The sequence below is a fragment of the Artemia sp. Qi Xiang Cuo genome, chromosome 1 (genome assembly GCF_049724085.1).
Source record: "Artemia sp. Qi Xiang Cuo chromosome 1, ASM4972408v1, whole genome shotgun sequence".
NCBI lineage: Eukaryota > Metazoa > Arthropoda > Branchiopoda > Anostraca > Artemiidae > Artemia > Artemia sp. Qi Xiang Cuo.
This window is the reverse complement of record NC_142794.1, coordinates 4,502,622-4,526,300: the sequence shown is the minus strand read 5'-3', so window position 1 is coordinate 4,526,300 and position 23,679 is coordinate 4,502,622. Positions and strand designations below refer to the sequence as shown.

Here is a 23,679-nt window from a genome sequence, read left to right as displayed (position 1 = left end):
CGACGACTGGTACAATGTTTATATTATTCTGGAATTTATTTTCTCACCTTTTGAAGCAATCAGATCTAACACTTACATGAGAAGGGAGGGGAGGGATTTCTTGTAGGTTGGATAACTGTTATGTCGGATAAATCTGCATGTACTGAATGTTCACTCAATCTATATCCTCCACAGGTAAGTCTGATGGCTTTAGTATCTGATTCGACCCTTAGATGAAGAGGTAGGGAAGGTCTAGGAGAAGGAGGGGGAGCTAATATGACGGTTTTAGTATGTCGACGACTGGTACAATGTTTATATTATTCTGGAATTTATTTTCTCGCCTTTTGAAGCAATCAGATCTAACCCTTACATGAGGAGGGAGGGGAGGGATTTCTTGTAGGTTGGATAACTGTTATGTCGGATAAATCTGCATGTATTGAATGTTTACTCAATCTGTATCCTAAACAGGTAAGTCTGATGGCCTTAGCATCTGATTCGACCCTTAGATAAGGTGGTAGGGAAGGGCTAGGAGAAGGAGGGGAGCTAATATGACGGTTTTAGTATGCCGCCGACTGGTACAATGTTTAGATTATTCTCAAATTTATATTCTCGCTTTCAAACAATCAGATCTAACCCTTACATGAGGAGGGATTTTTTGTAGGTTAGGTAATCTGTGGGCCTGATAGGGGTGCGTTGATTAAATGCCTGCTCAATGCTCAGCAGATGAGCATGGTGGTTTTTGTATGTCGACAGCTGACATAATAGTTAGGTTATCCTGGAATTTATTTGCTTGCCGTTTCAAGCAAATAGATCTGATCCTTACATGGGGAGGGAGGGAGGGATGTGGTAGAGGATTTCTTGTAGGTTGGGAAATGTCAAAACACAAAGACTATGTATTTAAGTTAGATGTTCCCTATGAAACGGGCGATTTTACGACAAGCTAACAGCTATAACTGTAACTGAAAGAACAAGGTACTTAAATCCTCAGATTCGTTATTTTTAGATAGAGCCTGAATTATGATATTACTAAGACCTTTTCTTGCGAAATTGTCTAAAACTATTTAAAAATAAGAAAAAAATTTCCCATTTCCGTATTTTTTCTGTCATGCTGTTTAACTTTTTAATAAGCAAAAAAAAAAAAAACTGAGCAAACTCCACTAATATAGTTATTAAGATTGATAAAAGTGAATCACACCTATCAGATGATATAAAAACTGTCGTCTACATTAGAAACATTATAACTGTAAAACCTAAAAAAAAGAATACCCAAAATTTGCACAGAGAACATAACCCTGGCCATAATTTTTCGGTCGGGCAGTTTCTATATCCCACCACTTGTCTCTAGGTGTGTTTATACCCCAACCTCTTAGCCAAAGAATCTTGGATAGAATGCCCCCCAAGTACTTCCTCCAAGATATACAAATCTAAACAATTTTAGTGTTCTTTTTAATACATTTTGTAATTCACTTCATTGTCCAGTAATTCTGAAATGTGATTTTTTTTTTTTTTTTTTTTTTTTTTTTTTTTGGTCATACGTATTCAAAAGTTGCTCGATAGACAGAAGAAATTCCTCTTTTCATTTTTTTTTTCTTTTTAATAGAGTAATTTTATTTTTGAAAATGCTACTGCGACTTTTTATTTACATCACCCTTTGATTAAAGAAATATGCAGTTAGCATTCCCAAAAAATCTCTATAGTATACATGAAGGGGTTCAACTTGCCTTTCCCTAATATCCTTATTCTATTCATTAGGTAAACTTTCCACTATGTACAATTGCTCAAACCCCTCGCTTGCCTGAACATTGCATAGAATATGTAAGGATGATGCAGTGGCCAGCAGAAACTCCATTTGGGAAAGACATTGATGGTGATAATCCTGAGCATATTCAGTGGATATTTGAAAAGGCACTGGAACGAGGCTCTCAGTATGGTAAGTGTAAAAGTAAATATTAGAGAGGTTTTCAATATATAGGGAGATAAAAATGAGGTATCACAAGCTGATTTAATCAAAATTCAACAAGCCACTAAATGAACTAAAAAAAAGGAAAAATTGAAAATCTTATTAGCATAAAACAAAAATTAAAATAACCTGAAAAATGTAAAAAAAAATGAACAATAAAAACGGTTTCTAATGGAAAAAGCAAACATGGCCTAGATACCTTAACTTTCGACTCGGAAGTGATGTGAAAGCCTCTTAGTGCAAAAGCCAAATGGCATATTTAACGTATACTTTTTTCGTCAAATTTATCACCTAACGTTGCTTGAAAAATAATAGTAGAGAAATGAGGTAAATTATTATTTTGTAATTTAGGATTTAGTAAATTTTTGGTCTCCCTCCTTATATCCTTCTTTATCTCTTTTTTCTTTTGTCTCTCTATTTCATTCCGGTAAACGCGTTTGAAAAAAATTATTTGAGGAAGAATCGCCCTTTGAAGGTGATTCAGTCATTTTCATGAATATTAATGGTAAAAGCTAATTAGGAAAACAAATTTATGGGAATTTCTAAAAAATAGCCTGAAACCCCTCGAAAATGGTGTCGAATCGAAATGAAAACTGCAGCATTGGAATCATTATAAACAAAAGTCTTATTGACGAATTACAGTCCTTTATCTTAATGAATGAGGAAAACCACTTTTTCGCGTGGGACGCTGTGATGCTTTTTTGATCAGGAGTGCGTTTTTCACCTGAAGTGATGCTCTTTCACCAGGGGTTATGAGACGCAGTGATGCTTTCACCATGAGACGCAGTGATGATTTTTTTATCAGGAGCACGTTTTTCACCTGAAGTGATGCTCTTTCACCATGGGCTAGGGGACGCATTGATGCTTTCACCATGAGACGCAGTGATGTTTTTTTTATCAGGAGTACGTTTTTCACCTGAAGTGATGCTCTTTCACCATGGGCTAGGGGACGCATTGATGCTTTTTTGATCAGGAGTACGTTTTTCACCAGCAGTGATGCTCTTTCACCATGGGTTAGGGGACGCATTGATGCTTTCAACATGGGACGCAGTGATGCTTTTTTGAGGGTGCGTTTTTCACCAGCAGTGAGGCTCTTTCACCAGGAGTTATCGTAACAAACCAGTCGTTGGAGAATGTTTGGAGAGGGCTGATTTGAAAGGGAACTGCCATATATAGTGTCTTCTGTAAATAACAAAAGATAATATTAGAATAAAATGTAATTTCTGGCAACGCTGTATCTTCGTTTACAAGATGATATAGCTCATGTATGTTTTGACAAGATGATATAATACGTACTGCTAAAGGGCTTAAATTTATGCGGTTAAAACTGGCGTTTACGTATGATTCTATTCCAGCATTGACCCGATTTAAAAAAACAACAGTAAATTAGGAAATTAAACAAAGAATTTTGCTGATGAAGAAGAAGATATTGAATTGGAGGATAAATGTTTTAATTTTTTACTTAAAAAGTTGCTTTAAGCAAAAAGATAATCCATATTGCAGTATGAGGACTGATTAATGCCTGTTTTTTTATCTATTTGTCTATTTTGTTTGTAAAAATACGAAGCAGTGATACAATCAAATTATTTGGTTTAAAATATTAGTAAGGTTTTAGATGAAAAAAAAAAAATAATAATATCCAGCCTAAGAATATATGATATTTTTACTGTGACATAACTATTATGTTTGGTTTATTTGAGCAGTCTTCCGTAGAAGTGTAATGTGAGATTTGAGTCACTGGGAAGAGGTTTCCTAGGGAAGAATGAAACCCTTGAACAAGCGATACGCTTTTGTTTTAAGTATTTTGTAATGTGGAAGTTTTGTAGGTTATTTTGTCCATTAAATCTGTAATAAGAATGTATATTGATAATGGTGCAACTATAAATAATGAATTTAAAAATAAGTAAAGCAAGTGTTCTTGAAAAGAGTGGATGTGAAAATAATTGCTACATTGGTGATTAAGGGTTATGTCCTCCAGTACTCACTCTGTGGTGATACTGCATATTTATTCATTATATCGCATTCGATTGGATGACTCACAAGCTCCCCACTCGAGTGTCGATGGCCTAGTAGACCACTCCTTGTCTATTGTCTTCTTGAATGCTTCAAGAGAAGGTAAGCTGATACCATTTACAGATAGGCTATTCCACAAGTTTCCAACCTTGACCCCAATAAATTATTACAACCCCTTGTGCTGGAACATGGCTTGAGGGCTGACCTAGCTCGAGCAAGGCGTGTTATACATCCCATTTTTCTGTTTGTGCGCATTAATAACATCATATGCGTGTACACAGTAGTTGGTATTTTAATCGCTAATAGTCTATCAGGGTGTGGCTTGTGTCTAAAAATGTGGCTTGTGTGCAAAAGTTTAGCAGCACAACGTTTAGTACTGAAACAAATTCAAGTTTTTGCCTAAAAGGAAATTTAAATGATTTGGTTAGGACTGCCGGGTGATGACTGGATGTATTATTTTTCAGAAGCACAAAGATCGTGACGGGCAAATACAGTAATGATTGTTTTAGACCTGAATTTTAATTGACAACCAACTATAATGCCCAAATCCTTCTCTACATCTGCTACGGTTGTACTATGGATTAGACGAGTGGCTCTCAAACTTATTTAGACACTGTACCCCTTTTTACTCACAATATATTTTACTTACCCCTTCTCAGTTACCGGTGCTAAGTAAACTATTACTATAATATAAATGAAATTACCAATCCCAGAATTAAACGGTGTTTTATATTTCCTTGTTGGCCGGTCGCGTACCCCCTAAAAGTTTTTGAGTGCCCCCAAGGGGTATGCGTACCACAATTTGAGAACCACTGAATTAGACAATTATTACAAGCCATTCTAGGTCTATTCCTGAAGGTATTCTATCCCACATGCAAAACCCAAATTTTGAAATATTAAAGTTCAAGCTTCAGACATTTGCGCAGCTGCTGATTGAGTTGATAACACTCCTCAAAAGTACTGTCTGTTCTATTGTCTTATGATTGCCTATAATGTCGAAGCCCTATTCGTGGTTTCATCGAATTTGAAATGCAAATGACTGCATCAGAAATATAAATGGTGATTAATCTGAAAAAAACACTATGAACCGTTGATGAAAAACACTGGTATTGAATCCAATTTTATTTTTAAACAATAAATTGCGACCGTAATTATCTTGCACTTGCTAAAACGAGCCCTCTCCGTCAACTCTCTCCGAGCCACTCTGTCACACAGAACATGATGCCTTCCTGAGAATTGTACTCCATCTATACAGATTGAACATCGTAGCCCAAAAAATGTTCTGTATTTTCTAAACTATGAAAGCTATTTTCTAAAAACTTTGACCCCCACTTAAAAAATTTGACCCATGCGTCCGTTTTACAGACGCAGGTATGTGAGCACCTTCAGGTATATGAACTTCAGGTATGTGAGCACATATGATCTCAATCCTTAAGGAAAAGAGTGCTACAAGTGATTGTAAAGTGACTGTCTATTTTTAGTATGTTAGGTACTATATATAGACTTACCCAGAAATGAATATCCATTTTCAAGTATATCTGCTGTTGTACATAGGACATACCTAAAAATGAATATCCATTTTTAGGCTATCCGAGATGGCGTGTAAACTTACCGAAAATGAATATCTATTTTCAGGAATATCTGGTATTACATATAGGCTGACACAAGGAGTTGTAAAGAACATAATCCCAGCTGTTGCCTCTACTAACGCTGTTATTGCGGCAGCATGTGCAACGGAAGTCTTTAAACTGGTGTCAGGCTGTGCGCCAATTATGAATAACTATATGGTTTTTAATGATGTAGATGGCATCTATGCCTACACCTATGAACAAGAAAAAAAGGTACCATTTATAATTAAGTTCTTATTTGAGTCCTTTCTAGATAAGACATTTATTTCATAAAATTTCAATCAAAAGCTCTTAAAGGCAGAATTTGAATTTCAGGGCTCGAAACAACGAGCAAGAAAAAAAATCAAACAAATTGGTCAAAAGGTTAAAAAACTGGTTAAATGCATAAGAAACCAAAAGGTTTAAGTTGAAATGACTCGTTAGAAACATGATATAGCGAGGTAAACGAGTGAATATATACCAAACACAGGCAACCCCTGTACAAGTAATAAAAAGGAGAAACCGTCGGGGTGTTGTCAATTTGATTTGTAATGCATGGGACAAAAGTTTTTCTAATAGCAACAACAAAATCTTAAAATAGTATCACAAGGTTAATCAAGTTTTAGAAATAAGAACTATAGTAAATAAGAATAGAAATCCCCCCCCCCTCTTTCTCTCTCCTGCTCTCTCTAACCCTATAAAAGGCTTAAGTATCAGGGACAAAAGTTTTTTTCATATTTGAGAGCTAAGCAACGAACTTGGGATAAGATAGAAACGCTCTGAGAAACAACCGGAGGCAGGTGGAATTTGGGTTGGGAATGTCTTTTACAAATAATTATATGGTTTTGCTTGTTTGATTGAGAGACAGAAAGCTTAAAAGGGAAATTTGGGAGTCTCACAATTTTTATTCAGGTTTGCTAAATTCAAAGCGTAATTATTACTTCGATAAGCATTATACGCTTACCGTTTTTTGTGAAAATACATAAATCAATACTTCCACCATTCTACGGGTGTTTAAATGCTTTACCTTCCCTCATTTTTCTACCCCTGTATCTCATAATCTTTTTCTGAACGTTAACTTTCAATTTATAAACATCTCAAATAATGGGAGCTTTATTGTCTGAAGCTCAAATTTGCCCTCACGTGGGGGTGCTAATATCCTTAGGCAGTTCTCTATACCATTCTTATACTGTACTTGTTTTAGGTAATATACATCAATTAATTCAGGGATTCTGAATGACCTTCTAATGCTAAAATACACATGTATTTATTGAAAAAAAAATCAAATGAACCATTTTTTCATTGCATCTTATTTTTCTTCTGTCTGTTTGTCATTTAGAATTTTTACTGATATGGGCCAGCGTTTCCGTTTCTAATGAGTTGATATTTCCAATTTCTAACCTAACTTTGAAAAAAAAAAGGTTGGCTTGTCGCACAGTCAAACAGTCGTGGCTCAAAGATTTTAGGCTTGTAAGACAATTCTGTTTTGCCTAGTCGAGTTAGGCCAGCTTGTCGAAATGAAAAAATGTTTAAGTTTGTTTAATTCCCCCCCCCCCAAAAAAAAGGCCAACAGGCCCCAAAAAAGTAAGGTTTTTGACCAAAATTGTACAAAATTTTGATATCCACTTAAAAAAAACCAGTGATTTCTTTAAATTCTAAACGACCATTGTTTTGTACAATCAATCTTGACTATGTAATAATGTTTTCTTGAAGGGGTTGCTGTTGACTGAAACAAGTGTAGTCGTGTTTCAATGGAAAATTTGCTATGGCTGGTAAATTTTAAGATGAGGGGCTTTTTTCTACCTTGGAAATTAGTTAAGCTAGAACTTAAAATTTCAGTAATGGATCCAGGGTCTAAAATCTATATCTAAAAGTTGTTGCTTGGGCACTCTCTCGGCTAAGTTAGTATTCCCAAGTCTCAGGAGATTGCATAGAAGATAGTTTTGTACCAATAAAATTTTTATCTTATTTTGCGTTTTTATTCTCTTTATCTTCGGGTCTAGCTTTTGGAAATGCAATTTTTATCATTTCAGCAGGATTTAAGCCAAATCAAGGCTCCCCACCCCCAAATTTAAGAAACAGACGAATAAATCTTTGAAACATTATAAATCAGTACTGTGCAAAGATACGAGGCTGACAACACTTTCCGTGCGCCTCAGTTGAGCTGTAGATTTATTTCAAAAAGTTTCACTTCACACAAATATTGTCTAAGGCCTTCTAAGGTCACTGCTTTTTAAAGGGAGAAAAGGGTGGAGGTAGGCTTAGATACCCGCAAAAACTTCCATTGCGGCTCTGAATCTACTCTTAAAATTTTTATTTTCCTTTTTTATTTTTAATTATTTTTAATTTAATTTTTATTTTCGATACTTAACAAGTTTGTAAAAAGGCAAAATGCACTTTAATTAAGTTTAACGGTCACGTTTCAAGGTCATCTAATAGCACTGTTCTTGAAGGCTGGAATATTTCAAAAGCCCCTTAATTATTGTTGCATTCTTTTTCAGCTAGATCGTATGTTTTTTTTATGTCAGTCGAATTGTTTCAAGGTTACACTTTAATGGAAGACTCGGTGTTAGCCTACAGATATTGTTCGATCAATGTTATATATAAATCAAGATATAATTGTTTCAAGGTTACACTTTAATGGAAGACTCGGTGTTAGCCTACAGATATTGTTCGATCAATGTTTTCGACCTTTCTCAATGGGAATTCAGGCTAAATACATATTAAGGTGGCATTAATAATGTCTTCTTGAATATTTTCCTATTTTGAAAGCCTCTCTACTATTGTTGTAATCTTTTTCAGAAAGATTGTATGGCCTGCAGTGTGGAGTCTCAGATAATCACGCTCCAAGAAGAGAGTACGCTGAGGGAGCTAATAGATTTTTTTATTGAAAGCCCCGTGTATCAAATGAGGAGTCCGGGTGTCACAATGGTCACAGCAGAAGGAAGGAACAAAACCTTGTATATGAAAGCATTGAGGGAACACAGTGAAGCCAACTTATCCAAATCTTTAAAAGGTAGTATCCATGTTTAATCAAACCGAAACTCTAAAAAACGGAATTTTAATATCAGTAGACACATAAAAAAAAAATCGGCTTATTATGCTGATTCCAAATATATAAGAATCATTAAGTTTAGTGTTATCGACCAAAGGCTAGGAAAATTTGCCTTATCTTCAAAAAAGGGGAAAACCATACATAGAGAACCATACTGTAGAGGTTTCAAGCTCCTATGTGTAAAAATGTGGAATTTTGTATTTTTTAATTTTTTTGCCAGAAGAAAAATCACGGATGCGTTTTTTTTGTTCTTTTTTTTCTCAGGTGTGATCGTATCGAACCAATGGTCCAAGAATATCGGGAGAGAGCTCACTCGAAAAGAAATTTCAAGTTCTAGTGCCCTTTTTTAATTGACCAAAAATATTGGAGGGCAGCTAGCCCCCTTATATGCCCTGTTTCCTCAAAAGTTGTCTAATCAAAATTTTGAGACTGTCATTTTATTTAGTACAGTTAAAAGGTAAGATTACGATGTCTTTGGAGATAACATGACCCCCAGAACCACTGGAGGAAGGGCCGCAAGTTATTAAATTATCCCATTGTTTACATATAGCAGTTGTTATAGATAAGCGTACCGACGTTTTTCAGGGGAAGAGAGATTTTCTACGGGGAGAATTTCTTATTGAGATGGAAGTTTCCCGAGTTGAACTTTCCAGAGGAATTTTTACACGGGGGAATTTTGCAGAATTTGTATCAAAAATTTGTTTTATTTTACTTACTTTCTCGTTGGCGACCCCCTTTTATATTGGGAGATGCTCTGGAGGAATTGTCTGGGGAAAATTTTAAGCGGAGTTAGAATCCTCTGGGGTATGTTTACGGGGGGGGATTTCCCACGGTGAAATATCGCAAGGAGAACCATGGGAAAATTTTCTGCGGGAGAAAATTTCTACTTGGGGGATGGGGGTTATATCCGGGAAATATTTTCCACACAAGGAGGATTACCCCATGACCTTAAGAGTGATCAGAAATTAAATGAAAACAAGTCTTTCTTCAAATGAAAGTATGCTAAGGAGTATATTTTAGGCGGAATCGTAAGCAAGATATTTTCTGAGGGGAATACGCAGCGAGGATGGAATTGTCCAGGGGTGATTTCCCGGCGGAAGAATTTTACTTGGGAGGAACTTTCTTTGGCGGAATTTTTCATGTTTTTTTTCCACGGAGGGGGCGGATTTTCTGGGATTATTTGAAAAACCATCAGAGATTATCTGAAAAAAAATTTCTACTGAAAATAAGAAGCAGCATTAAAACTTAAAACGAAGAGAAATTATCTGTATATGAGAGTTACTGCCCCCTCCTCAATACTCCCCTCCTTGCGCTAAAGTTCGATTTTTGTCTCAATTCCTTAAGAACGATTCCTGAAACACAAGGGCCGTATAATTAAAATCAGAGCTTTTTTTTAAAGTGCTTAAAAAACTATAGTGTGAAGAGAGGGGTATTGAGAATACGAAATAATTTCTGTTCGTTTTAAGTTTTTTCTGTTGCTCCTTTCTTTCAGTTGAAACAACTTTTTTATTTGATAATAGACAGAGTCTAAATCTATTCCTGTAATGTTTTTCAGAAGAAGTGGAGGGGAACGGGGCCCTTGAAAACTCTTGATTTTGTCGAATTTTTACAACTTTTGGTCTTTTAGGGGAGGTGAGGGAAAGTGTACGATTCGCCCTCCTCCCTTTACGAGTACTCATGACGATAGATAGATCGACTTGTAAACGTATTTTGCATTAAGAACGGCAGTATAGGCCAATAGGTATTTTTCTTGAGACTGTATGCTAGTCTATACAGGCTAGCATATATCCTGCTCAAATTTCATCTACATATTCAGGGCAAAAAAGAATATGGATAACCAAGCTAATCTACCTAGGTCAAAGGTTGAAAGCTTATTGATTAATAGTTAATTTATTTTGTCAGTGATATTAATGCCATCTGCTAAGATTGATGCAGAATAGATGCACGAACGTAGGAACGCACGAACATAGAGGCCTGAAATTTGTTTCAGGTTAGTTACCAGTGTTCAAAAAACACAAAAGCAGGTCAATTGCATAACGTAATAAAATTGTAACAAATACTGAAAACCATAGGAGAAAACTAGAAAGTTTTTATTTGAGAGGCGGGCTAAAAGGCATATGTGCCTGATTAGAAATATTAAAAATTTCTACTAAAGCCTATGTATCCAATAGTGAGGACAGACATACTGGTAAAAGGGTCTCTCGAAATGTAAGAACGGTCATGGAAAAAAGGATAGCCTTGAAACTTGGGAAATTTTAAGCTGAAAATAATGGATTAATAGTTTATTTGCTACCTTTTCCAAAAGTAAAACTTCTGCTTTAGAAGAGGTAGAGGGTGGTTTTTCTCTAGAAGCAAAAGGATAAGATAAAATTTTCTTAAAATTTTCCTGAAGTTCAAATGAGGCTTGAACTTCAGGGCTCCTATTGGTTTCAGTATGTGTGCTTCGACTTCGTTTTTAATGTTTATTGTTTTTTTTGATCGCACATGAATAAATCTATCTACCTATTTAACTACGAAGACCACTTACCCTAATAATACTCTTTGAATACTTATTTATTCATTGAACCCATATTTTTGAACACTTATTTATTCATTACATAAATAAATTAAGAGAAAATAAATGAAGATAAATAAAAAGTCTTTTTTTCTTTCACACTTATGCTTTCTTCGCAACATGAAATTTTCCCTAAAAATGGAAGCTTTTTTTTACCGAGTGTTTCTAAAATCCGATAATCCTAAAAATAGTCAGGGAATCAAGTTCGTTTACTCTACAAAGACGATGGAATTTTATTTAGTTAGGTCAAAATATGCTTCTTTATTTTATTTTCTAACGTCTACCTTATTTTCTATTTTCTGACGTCGAGTCAATTTCTTAGCTATTGGATGACCCTAGCTGTGTGGAACGATTTTACTGGATTATAAATTTATAAATTATTTTTGATCTATATTCGTTGTGTTATTATCGTCAAAGCGTTATACTGTGATGATGGAAATTATTATCGCACCTCGACTGCAGTTATTTTAAATGACAGAAGCTCAGTTTTTAGCATAAAGCTTTTTACAAGCATCCCTCTTAAACAAACGAGGCTTGATTGATTGACCAATGCCATTGATTGGGCTTCCCCAAGGAGGGTCATTAAACGAGCTCGACTGATCTCCTCAATCGTATTTTTTAGTAGTGTCTCAAAATAGTTAGGATTTTCTCTCTTTTTTTAATCGAAAAATGAAAATAAGAAGTGTCATTGGAATTTAATGCTTCTTAGGAGGGGAACTTATGAGGAGGGGGGTGACATTTGAAACTCTTGAGAGGTTTGAAAGTGGGCTTTTTTACATCATTTTCTTCGCTTGTTTTAAAGAATAATATATAAAATCGGTTTTCACCAAAACAAATTAGTCTAAAGAGGGGGGGGGGCAACTTTTTCTCCGGAGAGTCTTATGATAAACTTTAAGGATAACTGTGGTAGCATATTTGGATTTTCTTTAATTACAATTTTTGACTAAATATTAATTAATGACGAACAAATATGAAAAATGAATTGCTTCCGACATTGGTAAAGTTTTTATCAATCTACCAATACTAAATCTTTGGTTTTTTAGCTTCACTGACAGTTACATCACTATCACTCGGTTCAAACTTTTTAACATAAAACTAAACCCAGCCTATTCGATATTTCGTTCGATTTATCGTTTCGTTCAATTTGATATTTTCTAGCTTAGCGAAATGCTTTCACATTTGGACAGAACTTTTTAACATAATAGCGAACCCAAGCTATTCCAAATGTTTCCTTCTGCTAGAGTGGAAATAAAGTTACTAATGAAACACTTATGAAATGCAATTAAACAAATATCCCCCCCCAATTGGTGCCACTGATGTAGCATATCTTTGTGATATTCAAAAGGAGTCTCATGCAAAAATAAATGCTTCTCAGAAAAAGGTCAGGTACATCCTCAGTTTTGAGCCCAATTAACATAAGCTGAATATTTGTCATATTCCCCCTTCTAAGAATACAACACAGAAGTGGCCAACATATTAACTTTGTAATTACCAGCGCACATATTTATGCAGACTTTTAGACCCATTTCCTTATCGATGATTCTGTTGAATTTACAGTTTATTTCTGTATCATAAACTATTACATATTCGAAGTATAAGCGTTTATTCTTTCATTTTGTGGCAAGGAATGATGCAATAAAAAGCTCTGCACATCATTCTATGATACAAAATTATGTAGATACTTAGTGAAGCCAAAATGAAGCCTATTTTATGGCATCTGTTACTCTTGTCAATGAGGTTGTTCCTCATTGAAAAATCCCAAAAATGGGCTAGAAGAATAGCAGGGGAAATCTGGAAAAGTTAGACTCTACTAAAGCTGACTCTGGAAATGAGTTAGTAGTAAGCTCCCCTTTTTCAGTTTGAGAATCCCCCCCATTCCCGTGAATTAACTCATACTTTTCGAATAGGTACCTTTATATATTTTTACGTACGGTATTTGGGGCATAAGGGAAAAATCACAATTTCGCTTGAACATATTTTTTCCTTAAACTACGAGGAAATGTTGTTGAAACAACAAACCCAGTCTACACTCATAGTTTGCGTAAACCGCCCACATACCTTGTGTCGTTTACTACAGCCTATTCTTGCATTATTCATTCTTTCTTTTTTTTAATCAAAGTGTTTTCCTGTAGGAAAATGGGTTTATACAAATACAAAAATCGGGTACCTATGCTTTCTTTTAGTAAATAGTGTTATTTTATTTGCTAAGAGAATACCGTATATTGCTAGAATTTAAGTGTGAGTCAAAATTACATTGAGAAAGCATGTTTGACTGTTTGTGGCTTTCAAGGTTTTTTTTTATGTTCTAACCATTATTGCACAAAAATCGTGACAAATGTGCATATTATATACTTAACCAGTTCTTCTGGGGAATTCATGTGCCAAATATGCAATCGGAAGGTGACGTCTCCATGGTTTCTGATGTATATTAAATAATTTCTAAGACCACATTGGCTAGAGTATTTCTGCTGATGACGGTAACTGTACATGTGATTGAAATATCCAATATATTTTGTGAATGTTATTATCACTGTCTAATAAAAGGATTTATCCCTATTCAAACTTTTATCTATTATTTCGGTCGAAACCTCCAATTATTTCGGTCGAGACCTCCAGTCTACCGTCCTCAGTCCAAAATCAGAAGTAAAAGATAAGAAATACAGATTAAAGTTCTCAGGACAATATACCGCGTGGATCTTGATTTCTTGTTGAACGAAAAGAAAGTTAGGCTAGACTATTTTCTAGACTTATGATGATCGACAGTAATGATTTCTATGCCAGATGCATATTATCTTAACTAACTTTAAGTACGAGTACATTCAATATAGCAGCAAAAAAACGTTATTTGTGGATGAGCCAATAATCAGTTTTGAAAGCAAATTAATAAACTTTTCTAATGAAGCTTTTCATGCTTGATCAGAGGTTGAATCTCTGATTTCGATGGTTTTATGGATTTTTATGTTAACCTAATTTGAAAGCACTTATTTAAGTGTGAAACATTATACTTAACTTGGTGGAGTAAAGCCTCCTCTTTATTGACATCATTAAAGCTACCAGCAGCAGGGCTGGCTTTCAATGAACAACCAATCATAGCCATCGGAAGATTCGATGACTGTCTAGTTATATAGACCGTCCAATCATAGGCGCCGGTTCAAAAATGATCAGCCGACAAAAAATGCTGGTGGCAGGATAAATGATGTCAATCAAGGCGAGGCTTAACTGAACGACTTAATATAGAATTACGTATATAGTGTGAAAGACGCTTAATTCTAGACCAGACTTTAGTGTAAAGTATCATGTCCTCAATCTTTTTCTTTTTTTCAGATTTAGGTGTCAGAGAGGGAACAGAAGTGAATGTGACAGATGTGACGTCTCTTCTTCCACGTATTTTTAAAATCTACTTTGATTCTTCTATGACATCTTAGTATAAATCTATCGTATGATAATTTGCTGTTGAATATAATTTCTACGGCTCTTAAAATATGTTTATATTTTTCTGATTCATTAAATCATCGTAACTGATTTTGATGTTATATATTTCTTCGATATCTTTTTTTTTATTATTATTATTAAAACATTTACCCTTAAAAGTACTTACGTCGGCTCAAGAAATCAGAATTTTCTTGTTAAATTCTTCTTCTTCAATTTCAAATCAACTAAGAACCAATGGATTCTCAAACTGTAGAATAAAGAGTTAGCTGAAAAAATCACTATCCAGTTCAGCATAAGCAGGACAAAAATGAAAGAATCTGTTGGAATCATCGTAGCTAATGTGTCGATGAAAAGATGTCTACTGCATTAAATCTGTTCGAATACAGGTTACTACGGCAGGTAAGTAGTAGTTGTGGTTGTAGCGTGCATGTTTTGCCTTTTGGTCAATTCGACATCTCCTTCATCATCCCCTGAAAGCTCCAGCTTAATGCCCTAACCTGTTTCTGAGATACACCCTTTTTACAACCTCCATGCACATAATGTTTTAATTTGGTTCAACACTCACCTCCGAACATTCCATGAAAGCTTCACCTGAATAACTTTAGCCTTTTTGTAGACCGTACATCATACATGTTCCCTTTCCCAATGACAAATTCAACATGTAAACAATTAGAAAATGGCATGACTTACAATCTTTTCTCCAGGGGCTACGGGGGTCATGTTATCCCCACATGAAGCTATTGGACCTTTCAACTATTCTGAACAAGATCGCTCCCTCAATAATATCCATTTTCAATGTTTCCTGATTCATAAAAAAATTGTCTTCGTTTAATTCTTGAATTTTCGTATACATGATAAAACCAACACCTGCTAAATGCGAAAATAATGTCATTAAATATAATTTTTCTCTGCTCAAGACAGCATTGCTCTTTAATTTTATTAAAAATCTGGTTTTTAATTAAAGTAGTTAATATAGTTGTAATAGAAGTAGTAGGGATAGTATACCCATAGTAAATTCTGTATTCTTCGTGTTTTGTCTGAATTTTGTTGTAGTAGTAGCTATAGCAGTCGCAGGGGAAAAAGCAGTTGTAGTAATAATTTTAGTAGTAGTAGTAGTGTTAGTAGTTGTGGCAGTTAGGAGATTTTGCATTGACCTTCTTCAACATCGCCCTTACCAGCATCTGTCCTGGAAGTTGCAACTTAATGCTGTAGTCCATTCCTGGGATATTACTGATATGCCCTTTTGATGCTTGTACAGAGTGTGTTTCTTTTTAGTTCATCATCCCCGTAACATTCCCTAAAAGTTTCAACTTCCTACCTTTAGCCTCAACTTTAGTAGCCGTAGCAGTAATAATAATAGTAGAAGAGGTAGTAGCAATAGTAGCTCCAGTAGTATGCACAGAGTGCTCCCTGAAAGTTTCACCTTAATATCCTCAAACCCAGAAGAACTAGTAGTCGTATCACTCGTGATAGTAGCAGTAGTGACAAATTTCAATATAAACCATACCTAGGTCCATTCGCTTTGAAATCTGAATTAAATTATCATAGGAGTTTATTTCGGAAAAGCCAAGTTTAATAAAGCTCTTTACTTTTCATGGAAAAACTTTTTTATGAAGCTTTTTTTTCACTAATAAGTTTTTTTTCACTTTTTCTTCATATTGATGTTATAAAATTCTTTACGTTCCTATTTTATCGGTCAAGAACTCAGTAGCTCTTTACTACTAGTACTTTCAAATTTAAAAATGCGATCTTTATTAATACACAGGAGATTTGTATGGGGGGGGGGTGGGGCTTCTGGGGAGGATATTCAAAGGAAGGTTAGTTTTTGGAGGGTGGAAATTTTCTATGGGAAACTATCTAGAAAAATTTCCTGTGGGGGATTTTTTTAGATTTATTTTGTTGTTTCGCAGCAACACGCGACGAGAAAGCTACTTCTTTTTTATAGAAAAAGACAAGTTTATCTTAAATAAAATGGAGCATCATATCTAGAATAAAGAGATTATACTAAATACAAGGGGCTGCCACTCCATATTCTTTACGGTAACGTTTGTCTTGTTTTCCTGAAAACATTCAAGAATACGATATATACAACCATTCGATTAATGTAAGCGTTTGATTGGCCAATTGCCTTTGCCTTTTAGAGCCTTTGAGCTGACTAGCCTGTAGCACAATCCTAAATTGTGTTTTGAGATAACGAGCTAGTTTATTTGAAATTGTTTTAAAAAAAAATATTTAATGATGTACGAAGCAGCATTTTTGTTTGCTTCCAGTCCAAAAAAATTATGAAAATTGATGCAGTCAGTTGAAATTTCAGTGCTTGAAAATTCAAGTGGTATAAGCAAAATGTACACGTGCCTATTTGAGCTCCTGTCAGAGAACAAAAGCACTGTGTCTACTTGAGTGAGAGTTATTTCGATCTAATCAAATAATGCAGTCATCTGCTTCAATTAAAAAATTCAAATAAGGCAGTCTCTGCTTGAGGGACCAGTAGTCGTCAATATCTAGTACGTCATCCATACCTAGGTACCGAAGCTTTGGACAATCCTTTATGGTTTCGAGCATTTTTTTTGTCACTTGAGGGCAACCCTGAAAAGAAAAGAGCATATGACTAATGATTTCAGAAATTAAGACAACAATTCAAAGGAATTTAAAGGATATCACTATTACTCCAAACTACTTCTCTGAATTTGACCTAGAGATTTAATTTTTCAGCCGTTCACAATTATTTTTCTCTATTTCTTCTTTCTTTCGTGAAAAAAAACACACACACAAAAAAAAAATTAAGGATGGCTACCCTCTTCTTAGATCTAAAATCGAGATAGATTTTTCGGAACCTACGGATTCCAAAATTTCGTCCATTTTGGTTATTGGGTTCGCACATGATTCAGGAATAGCACTGATTGAATGGAGCCTTCCTTTCTCGGGACTACAATATTCGGTGCTGTGTATTCCTAGTTCGATATTTTTATAAAAATCAAATTTAGCACTCGGTATATTTGTTTTTTCATTTCCTGCTGTTTTGATTTTGGGACTCAACAAGGGTACACGCCTATGGGTATATCTTCCTTCATCGGTATTCTGTGGAAATAAACTTGAAACCTACGCCAAAAAGACAGTTAATTAAAATATAGAAGAAAGAATAAAGCAACAGATATATTTACAATGGGTTTATATTTACAATAAGGTTCGGGACCGCTGATAATTATTGTCTTCTTTTTATAGCAAATTCAAATAGAAGTTACAATGCAGTTGTTCGGTTTTCCCCGTATTTGATTATCAGCACTGCCATTGAACATCTTTTTTAGCATTTCTCAGGCTGTTGTGCACATTTAGTCTATTTTGTAATTAATAGTAAATAAAGAGGATGAGAAAAATACGTGGATGCCAAATATTAGAAATAACCTTTACAGTTACATATTGCAGAATATTCGTTCCATGTTGAATATAAAATAAAAACATTAAATTATAATGTAATGATTTCGATAAATCTTTTTAAATAAGAGCCTGAACCCCTCGAAATAGTGTCTGGTGACAACGAAAAGTACAAAATGGGAATCGTCACTGTCGAAAACCTTGTACAGGAATCTTACAGCCCCCCAGAATGAACAACAAGGAAAAACATTTTTTTTTCGTGGCTAGAACTGATGTCATTTTTTTTTTCGAAAAAAAGGAGAGGAAAACAAGGAAACAGCAAAAAATATAAAACATTAACATAAAAAAATATAAAAACATTAAAATAAATAATTTCAGGTTAATAAGAAAAGCAAGAAAAAAAATGGCCACTAAGAACCGATGAGGAAGCTTCGAACCCAGAAAAAGGCTTCAAACCCGTGAACATTCCTGGTACAGCCCTAGCTCCAACCCCTTTAGCCCTTTTCCCCCATTCTTAACAGTAAATTTATAATCTTTTATACAGTTGCTCTAATAGCGGATGCTCTTATAGAAAAATAATTTGATAAGAAGTTTACCTTTTTTATTAGTAAAGACAGAGGTAATTATCGATAGAATTCAATCTCAGCTATTAGGGAATAGATTTTCATGATCCGATGATAAGTCAAAACTAGCCTTGGCAGGAAAACGACCCTCATGTATAGAGCAGAACCGGTATTCTTATCCGTACTCAATCACAGGTAGCGCAATCGCGCTTCCTAAGTAAAGAACGATGTTGGCAAAATGTATTATTTTTTTTTCATACCAGGGGACTTCGTATCGAAGGAGTTGTTGTAGAAACTTCGAAAAGGGCTAATTAGATTGGAAATTGGAATGACTAGTGCCCTTTTTAATAGTCGAAAGTTATTGGAAGGCCACTAACACCCCTTCCACACCCACAATTTCCCCTAACACATCCAATCGAAATTTTGAGATAGCCATTTTGTTCCGCGTAGTTGATTTCCAGATATAAATTATGTTTTTGAAGAGGACACTTCCCCACAGCCCTCAGAACAAGGGTTGTAAGTTATGCCCGGGGGCCATATAAGGTTTTTATAGAAAGCGTCGTCGTAGAAACTTCAAAAAGTGCTCATTCGATTGGAAATTGTAATGGCTATTACCCTTTTTAATAGTCATCAGTGATTGGAGGGCAACTTATATCCCTTCAGCGCCCACCAATTTCCCCAAACACATCCAGTCAAAATTTTGAAATAGCCATTTTGTTCAACGTAGTTGAAAGGTCCGGAAATTATATCTTTGAGCTGGATACTCCCCCCACAGTCTTCAGGGCAAGGGTTATAAGTTGTGCCCTAGGGGCATATAAGGTTTTTATTGAAAGTTTTGTCGTAGAAACTTTAAAAGGGGCTCATTCGATTTGAAATTCAAATGGCTAGTGCCCTTTTTAATAGTCAAAAGTGATTCGAGGGCAACTAATCCCCCTCTCACGCTTACCCAAACGCATAAAATCAAAATGTGAGATAGCCGTTTGGTTCAACGTAGTTGAAAGGTCTGGAAATTAGGTCTTTTAGAATGAAAACCACCCCAAACCCCTAAGGGCAAGGATCGTAAGTTATGCCCTGGGGGCATATAAGGTTCTTATAGAAAGTATTTTTGTAGAAACTTCAAAAAGGGCTCATTCGATTGGAAATTCGAAGGGCTAGTGGCCTTTTTCATAGTTGAAAGTGATTGGAGGGGAACTAACCCCCCTCTCACACCCACCCTTTTCCCAAACACATCCAATCAAAATTTCGAGATAGACTTTTGTTCAACGTGGTTGAAAGACCCGGAAATTATGTCTTTGAGGAAGAAACTCCCCCAACAGCCCTCAAGACAAGGAGTGTATGTTATGCCCTGGGAGCAAAAAAGGTTTTTTTTATAAAATCATTTGATTGGAAATTGAAAAGGCTAGTGCCCTTTTCAATAGTCGAAAGTGATTGGAGAACAACTAACCCCCCCTCTCCCGCCCCCCCTTTCCCCACACACATCCAATTAAAATTTTGTGATAGATTTTCTTCAACGTAGTTGAAAGTTCTGGAATTTATGATTTTGAAGATGACAACCCCCCCCCCCAAACCCCTCAGGGCAAGGGTTGTAAGTTATGCCATGGGGGCATATAAGGCTTTCCAGAAAGCGTTTTCGCATAGACTTTACAAAAGGACTCCTTCGATTAGAAATTGGAAGGACTAGTTCCTTTTTTAATAGTCGAAAGTGATTGAAGGGCACATAATCCCCCTCTCATAAGTTGTCGTAAAAACTTCAAAAAGTGCTATTTCGATTGGAAATTGAGAGGGCTATTGCCCTTTTTTATGGTCGAAAGTAGTCCGAGGGAGAATCCCCCCCCCCGCCCCTCATTTTTCCAAACATTTCCGATCAATATTTTGATATGGTCATTTTGTTCAACGTAGTTAAAAGGTCTAGAAATTATGTTTCTGAGGATGACAAACCTCTCCCACAGCTCTCAGGACAAGGGTCGTAAGTTGCCCTTGGGGCATATAACATTTTTACAGGAAGTTTTGTCGAAGAAGCTTCAAAAAGGGCTCATTCGATTGGAAATTGAAAGGACTAGTGCCTTTTTTATTAGTCGAAAGTGATCAGAGAGAAAATGTCTCCCTCCACGCCTATCATTTCCACAAACACTTCCAATCAAAATTTTTATATAGCTATTTTGTTAAGCATATCAGACAGGTATGGAAATTATATCTTGGAGGATAACAAATCCCCCCAGCTCTCAGGGCAAGGGTTTAAGTTATGCACCGGGGACATATGGAGTTTTTATAGAGTGTGGTCATATAAACTTCAAATGGAGCTGATTGGATTGGTAATCAGAAGCTCTAGTGGTCTTTTTAAGAGTCAGAGTGATCAGAGGGCAGCTACCTTCTCCTCCCTATACAAAACGTTATATTTTCCCGAAATGCGTCTAATAGAAATTTTGAGGTAGCCATTCCATTAAAAATAGTCTAAATATCATATAACAAGGCTTTTGGGGTTGAAACAAACCCCAGAGATTAGGGGCAAGGGTTGTAAGTTATGCCCAAGGGGTATTAAAGGTTTTTATGTGAGGGATGGTTTTTTAAATTAAAACTAACAGAAATTAATAAAAAAAAAATTTTTTGAAAAAAATAATTTTTTCAAAAAAAAAAAAAAAGAACTCCATTAAACAAAAAATTAAAAAAAATATAATCAAAAAAATTTACCAAGCATACAACTATCACAAATGAGTATCAATAAATAAATGAACCACAAAACCAACGGAAATTAAAATTAGACAAACTCAAAACGAGCAGAAATTAATCTGTGTGGGGTTTAAACCTATGCTTTCTAAAAGCCAGAATATAATTTGTACTTTACTGAAATATTCTTTTAAATATTTTCACTTTTATAACTTTAAGAAATAAAAAATGATTAAGATTTTAATGAATTAATATCAGCATATGTATAATAAACTGACAATGCGCATTTTTTTCAGTAAATTCATTTGAATTTTGACGTGATATATTATAAAAGAAAAAGAGGAAATGAGCAGTATTGTGCTAATTAATTGTAGCGTTTTTGCCTTTTGCCACGTTACTCAGGAAATTTAAACTTTTTAGAGCTGCATGAAGATGCATTTTGTTCGCTCATTTTCTGCGGATTGTTCATGCTCATTCTGTATTTTCAAACTTGGCGCCCGTTAAGTGCTAAGATTGCACAACTGTACATATTGGTCTTTTTCATTAACCATTAATTTCCTTTGTTTGATATTTGTATTTTAGACACGAAAAAAAAACATGATAGTAATACTAACAATCTTAACAATTTTTTATGCTTCCAAAGGGCTGATACCATTCTGACCCCTTTCATATTGCGACCTTAAGTACAGTTAACTACTGATTGCACATATTGTCTTTTTCGTTATTTCAACACCATTCCATAATAATACCACGGAATTTTAAACTTAATACAAACTTCTGGTCTCGCCCCTTGCTGTGGCAATTCTTTAACAGTACACAAGGGATATTTTGCTTCATTATGGGGTAAAAGCTTTTTTGGACCAGATGATACATGGTTTGAGGTTGATATTAATTATTTTGATATTATATTATATATTTTGTTCAAATTCAATAATTAGCAATACTAAGATACGGGGAGCATAACTTAAATAAACATTTGGATAAACTTAACAATTTTTAAGCTTCCAAAGGGGTAATACCGTTCTGACCCCCATCATATGAAACCTTAGTATCGATAAATATTGAATGCATATAGTGTCTTTTTCGTTAATTTAACACCACCCCAAACTAATACCCTGGAATTTTAAACTTAATACAAATCTCTGGTCTCGCCCCTTAGAGTGACAATTTATTTTTTTACAATAAAGAGGGTATATTTTACTCTCCTGCAAGGTATTGAAATCCTGCAAGAATTTCAATCTGTATGATTTGATAAACAGAATGGGGCAAATGCACCTTCGTCATCTTCAATACTTTTACCTCCAACACTTAATTGGAAAGTTAGGCATGATGCGCTATCAATGAATCTAAAATATATGAAGATTTTTAAGCTATATGAGACACAGATCCGTGACTCATCAAAGACTGTGAAGACGAAAAAAAAAAATCTTTTTCCATATTATAGAAGACAAAATAGTGTACTTGAAATTTCTCATGAGAGTCTAAGGAATGAAGTTGAAAATTCCAGACAACGCTGAAAAGAATTCTGAACTAAATATGAAAATAGTTCGTGAATCTGGGTTCTCAAAGGAACGTATCTGAAACCTTCCGAATGATCTGGATAGCCTGGATATAGAAAAAAACTTCAGCATACCTAAGAATAAATATTCTAAACTGGGTATGGAGTTAAACTTTGAAAAACCAGAGGTTCTTCTATTTAATCGGAAAAACTCGGGTCCCACCCCCTCAGTCCAGCTGGGACGTCCTTTCGTACAGCCAGTTGAACAACTTGTTTACTTTCATCTATCGATTGGGCCATCCCTAAAGCGAACCAGTTTTGCAGTTTATTTTCAACCTTGAAAAACAGTATGGTGCGTCTTATGCTTCAGTTGTCCGGAAAAAAAGGTCTCAACCAAAGAAAGCTTGCTAATTGCTAACAAGCTAATAATTGTAATAATAATAATTCTAGTAATAATAATCTCGCTGGTTGGCAATTACTAATAATTGCCAAATAATCCTTGCTAATTCACCAACAATATCAGGTTTTCTGTACACGGCACATTTTGGAAGATTTTCACATAAACTGATAAACGTAAATTCCGTACAGTATATTTCGAGTTTACAAAATATTTACTCTATTTACTCTCTTGGACCCGAAATTCAGCATTAAAATGCAAACTTAAAATAGCTGACCCAGCAAAAGCTCTGTCAAAACATATTTTGAAACGTAAACGCGAAATCAGTTTCCATGCATGGCATCTTTTTCTTATACAGTGATGTTTACAGTTATATGTAGATAACAGTTGTCCACCGTTTAGTTGGTGTTTTTTATTAACTTTTATTTATAAATGTTGTAATCTCTTTTTTCCGTACATTCCATATTAAAAAAAAATACTTCATTCCCCCCCCCCCCCCCCTGAACTCAAATTTCAACATTAATCCACAATCTTTTCTTTACATTAATGTTCAAAGTATTATGTATGTAACAGTTGTTCAGCGTT

General features: G+C 35.0%; 2 protein-coding genes across 2 annotated transcripts in view; one reads left to right on the top strand and one right to left on the bottom strand.

Moving 5' to 3' along the window:
• LOC148955927 (NEDD8-activating enzyme E1 catalytic subunit-like) overlaps window positions 1–14,690 on the top strand; it is a 43,976-nt gene extending 29,286 nt beyond the window's left edge. Inside the window, exons 4-7 of the mRNA XM_089086786.1 lie at window positions 1,732–1,909; window positions 5,588–5,793; window positions 8,362–8,575; window positions 14,493–14,690. Of these exons, the coding sequence (XP_088942912.1) occupies window positions 1,732–1,909; window positions 5,588–5,793; window positions 8,362–8,575; window positions 14,493–14,593 (699 nt within the window). The 3' untranslated portion in view covers window positions 14,594–14,690. The remainder of the gene's footprint in view (window positions 1–1,731; window positions 1,910–5,587; window positions 5,794–8,361; window positions 8,576–14,492) is intronic.
• A 2,098-nt stretch (window positions 14,691–16,788) lies between these two features.
• LOC148955926 (uncharacterized) overlaps window positions 16,789–23,679 on the bottom strand; it is a 43,325-nt gene continuing 36,434 nt past the window's right edge. The window contains exon 6 of the mRNA XM_089086659.1: window positions 16,789–17,186. The gene's annotated coding sequence lies outside the window, so the exon portion shown is untranslated. The remainder of the gene's footprint in view (window positions 17,187–23,679) is intronic.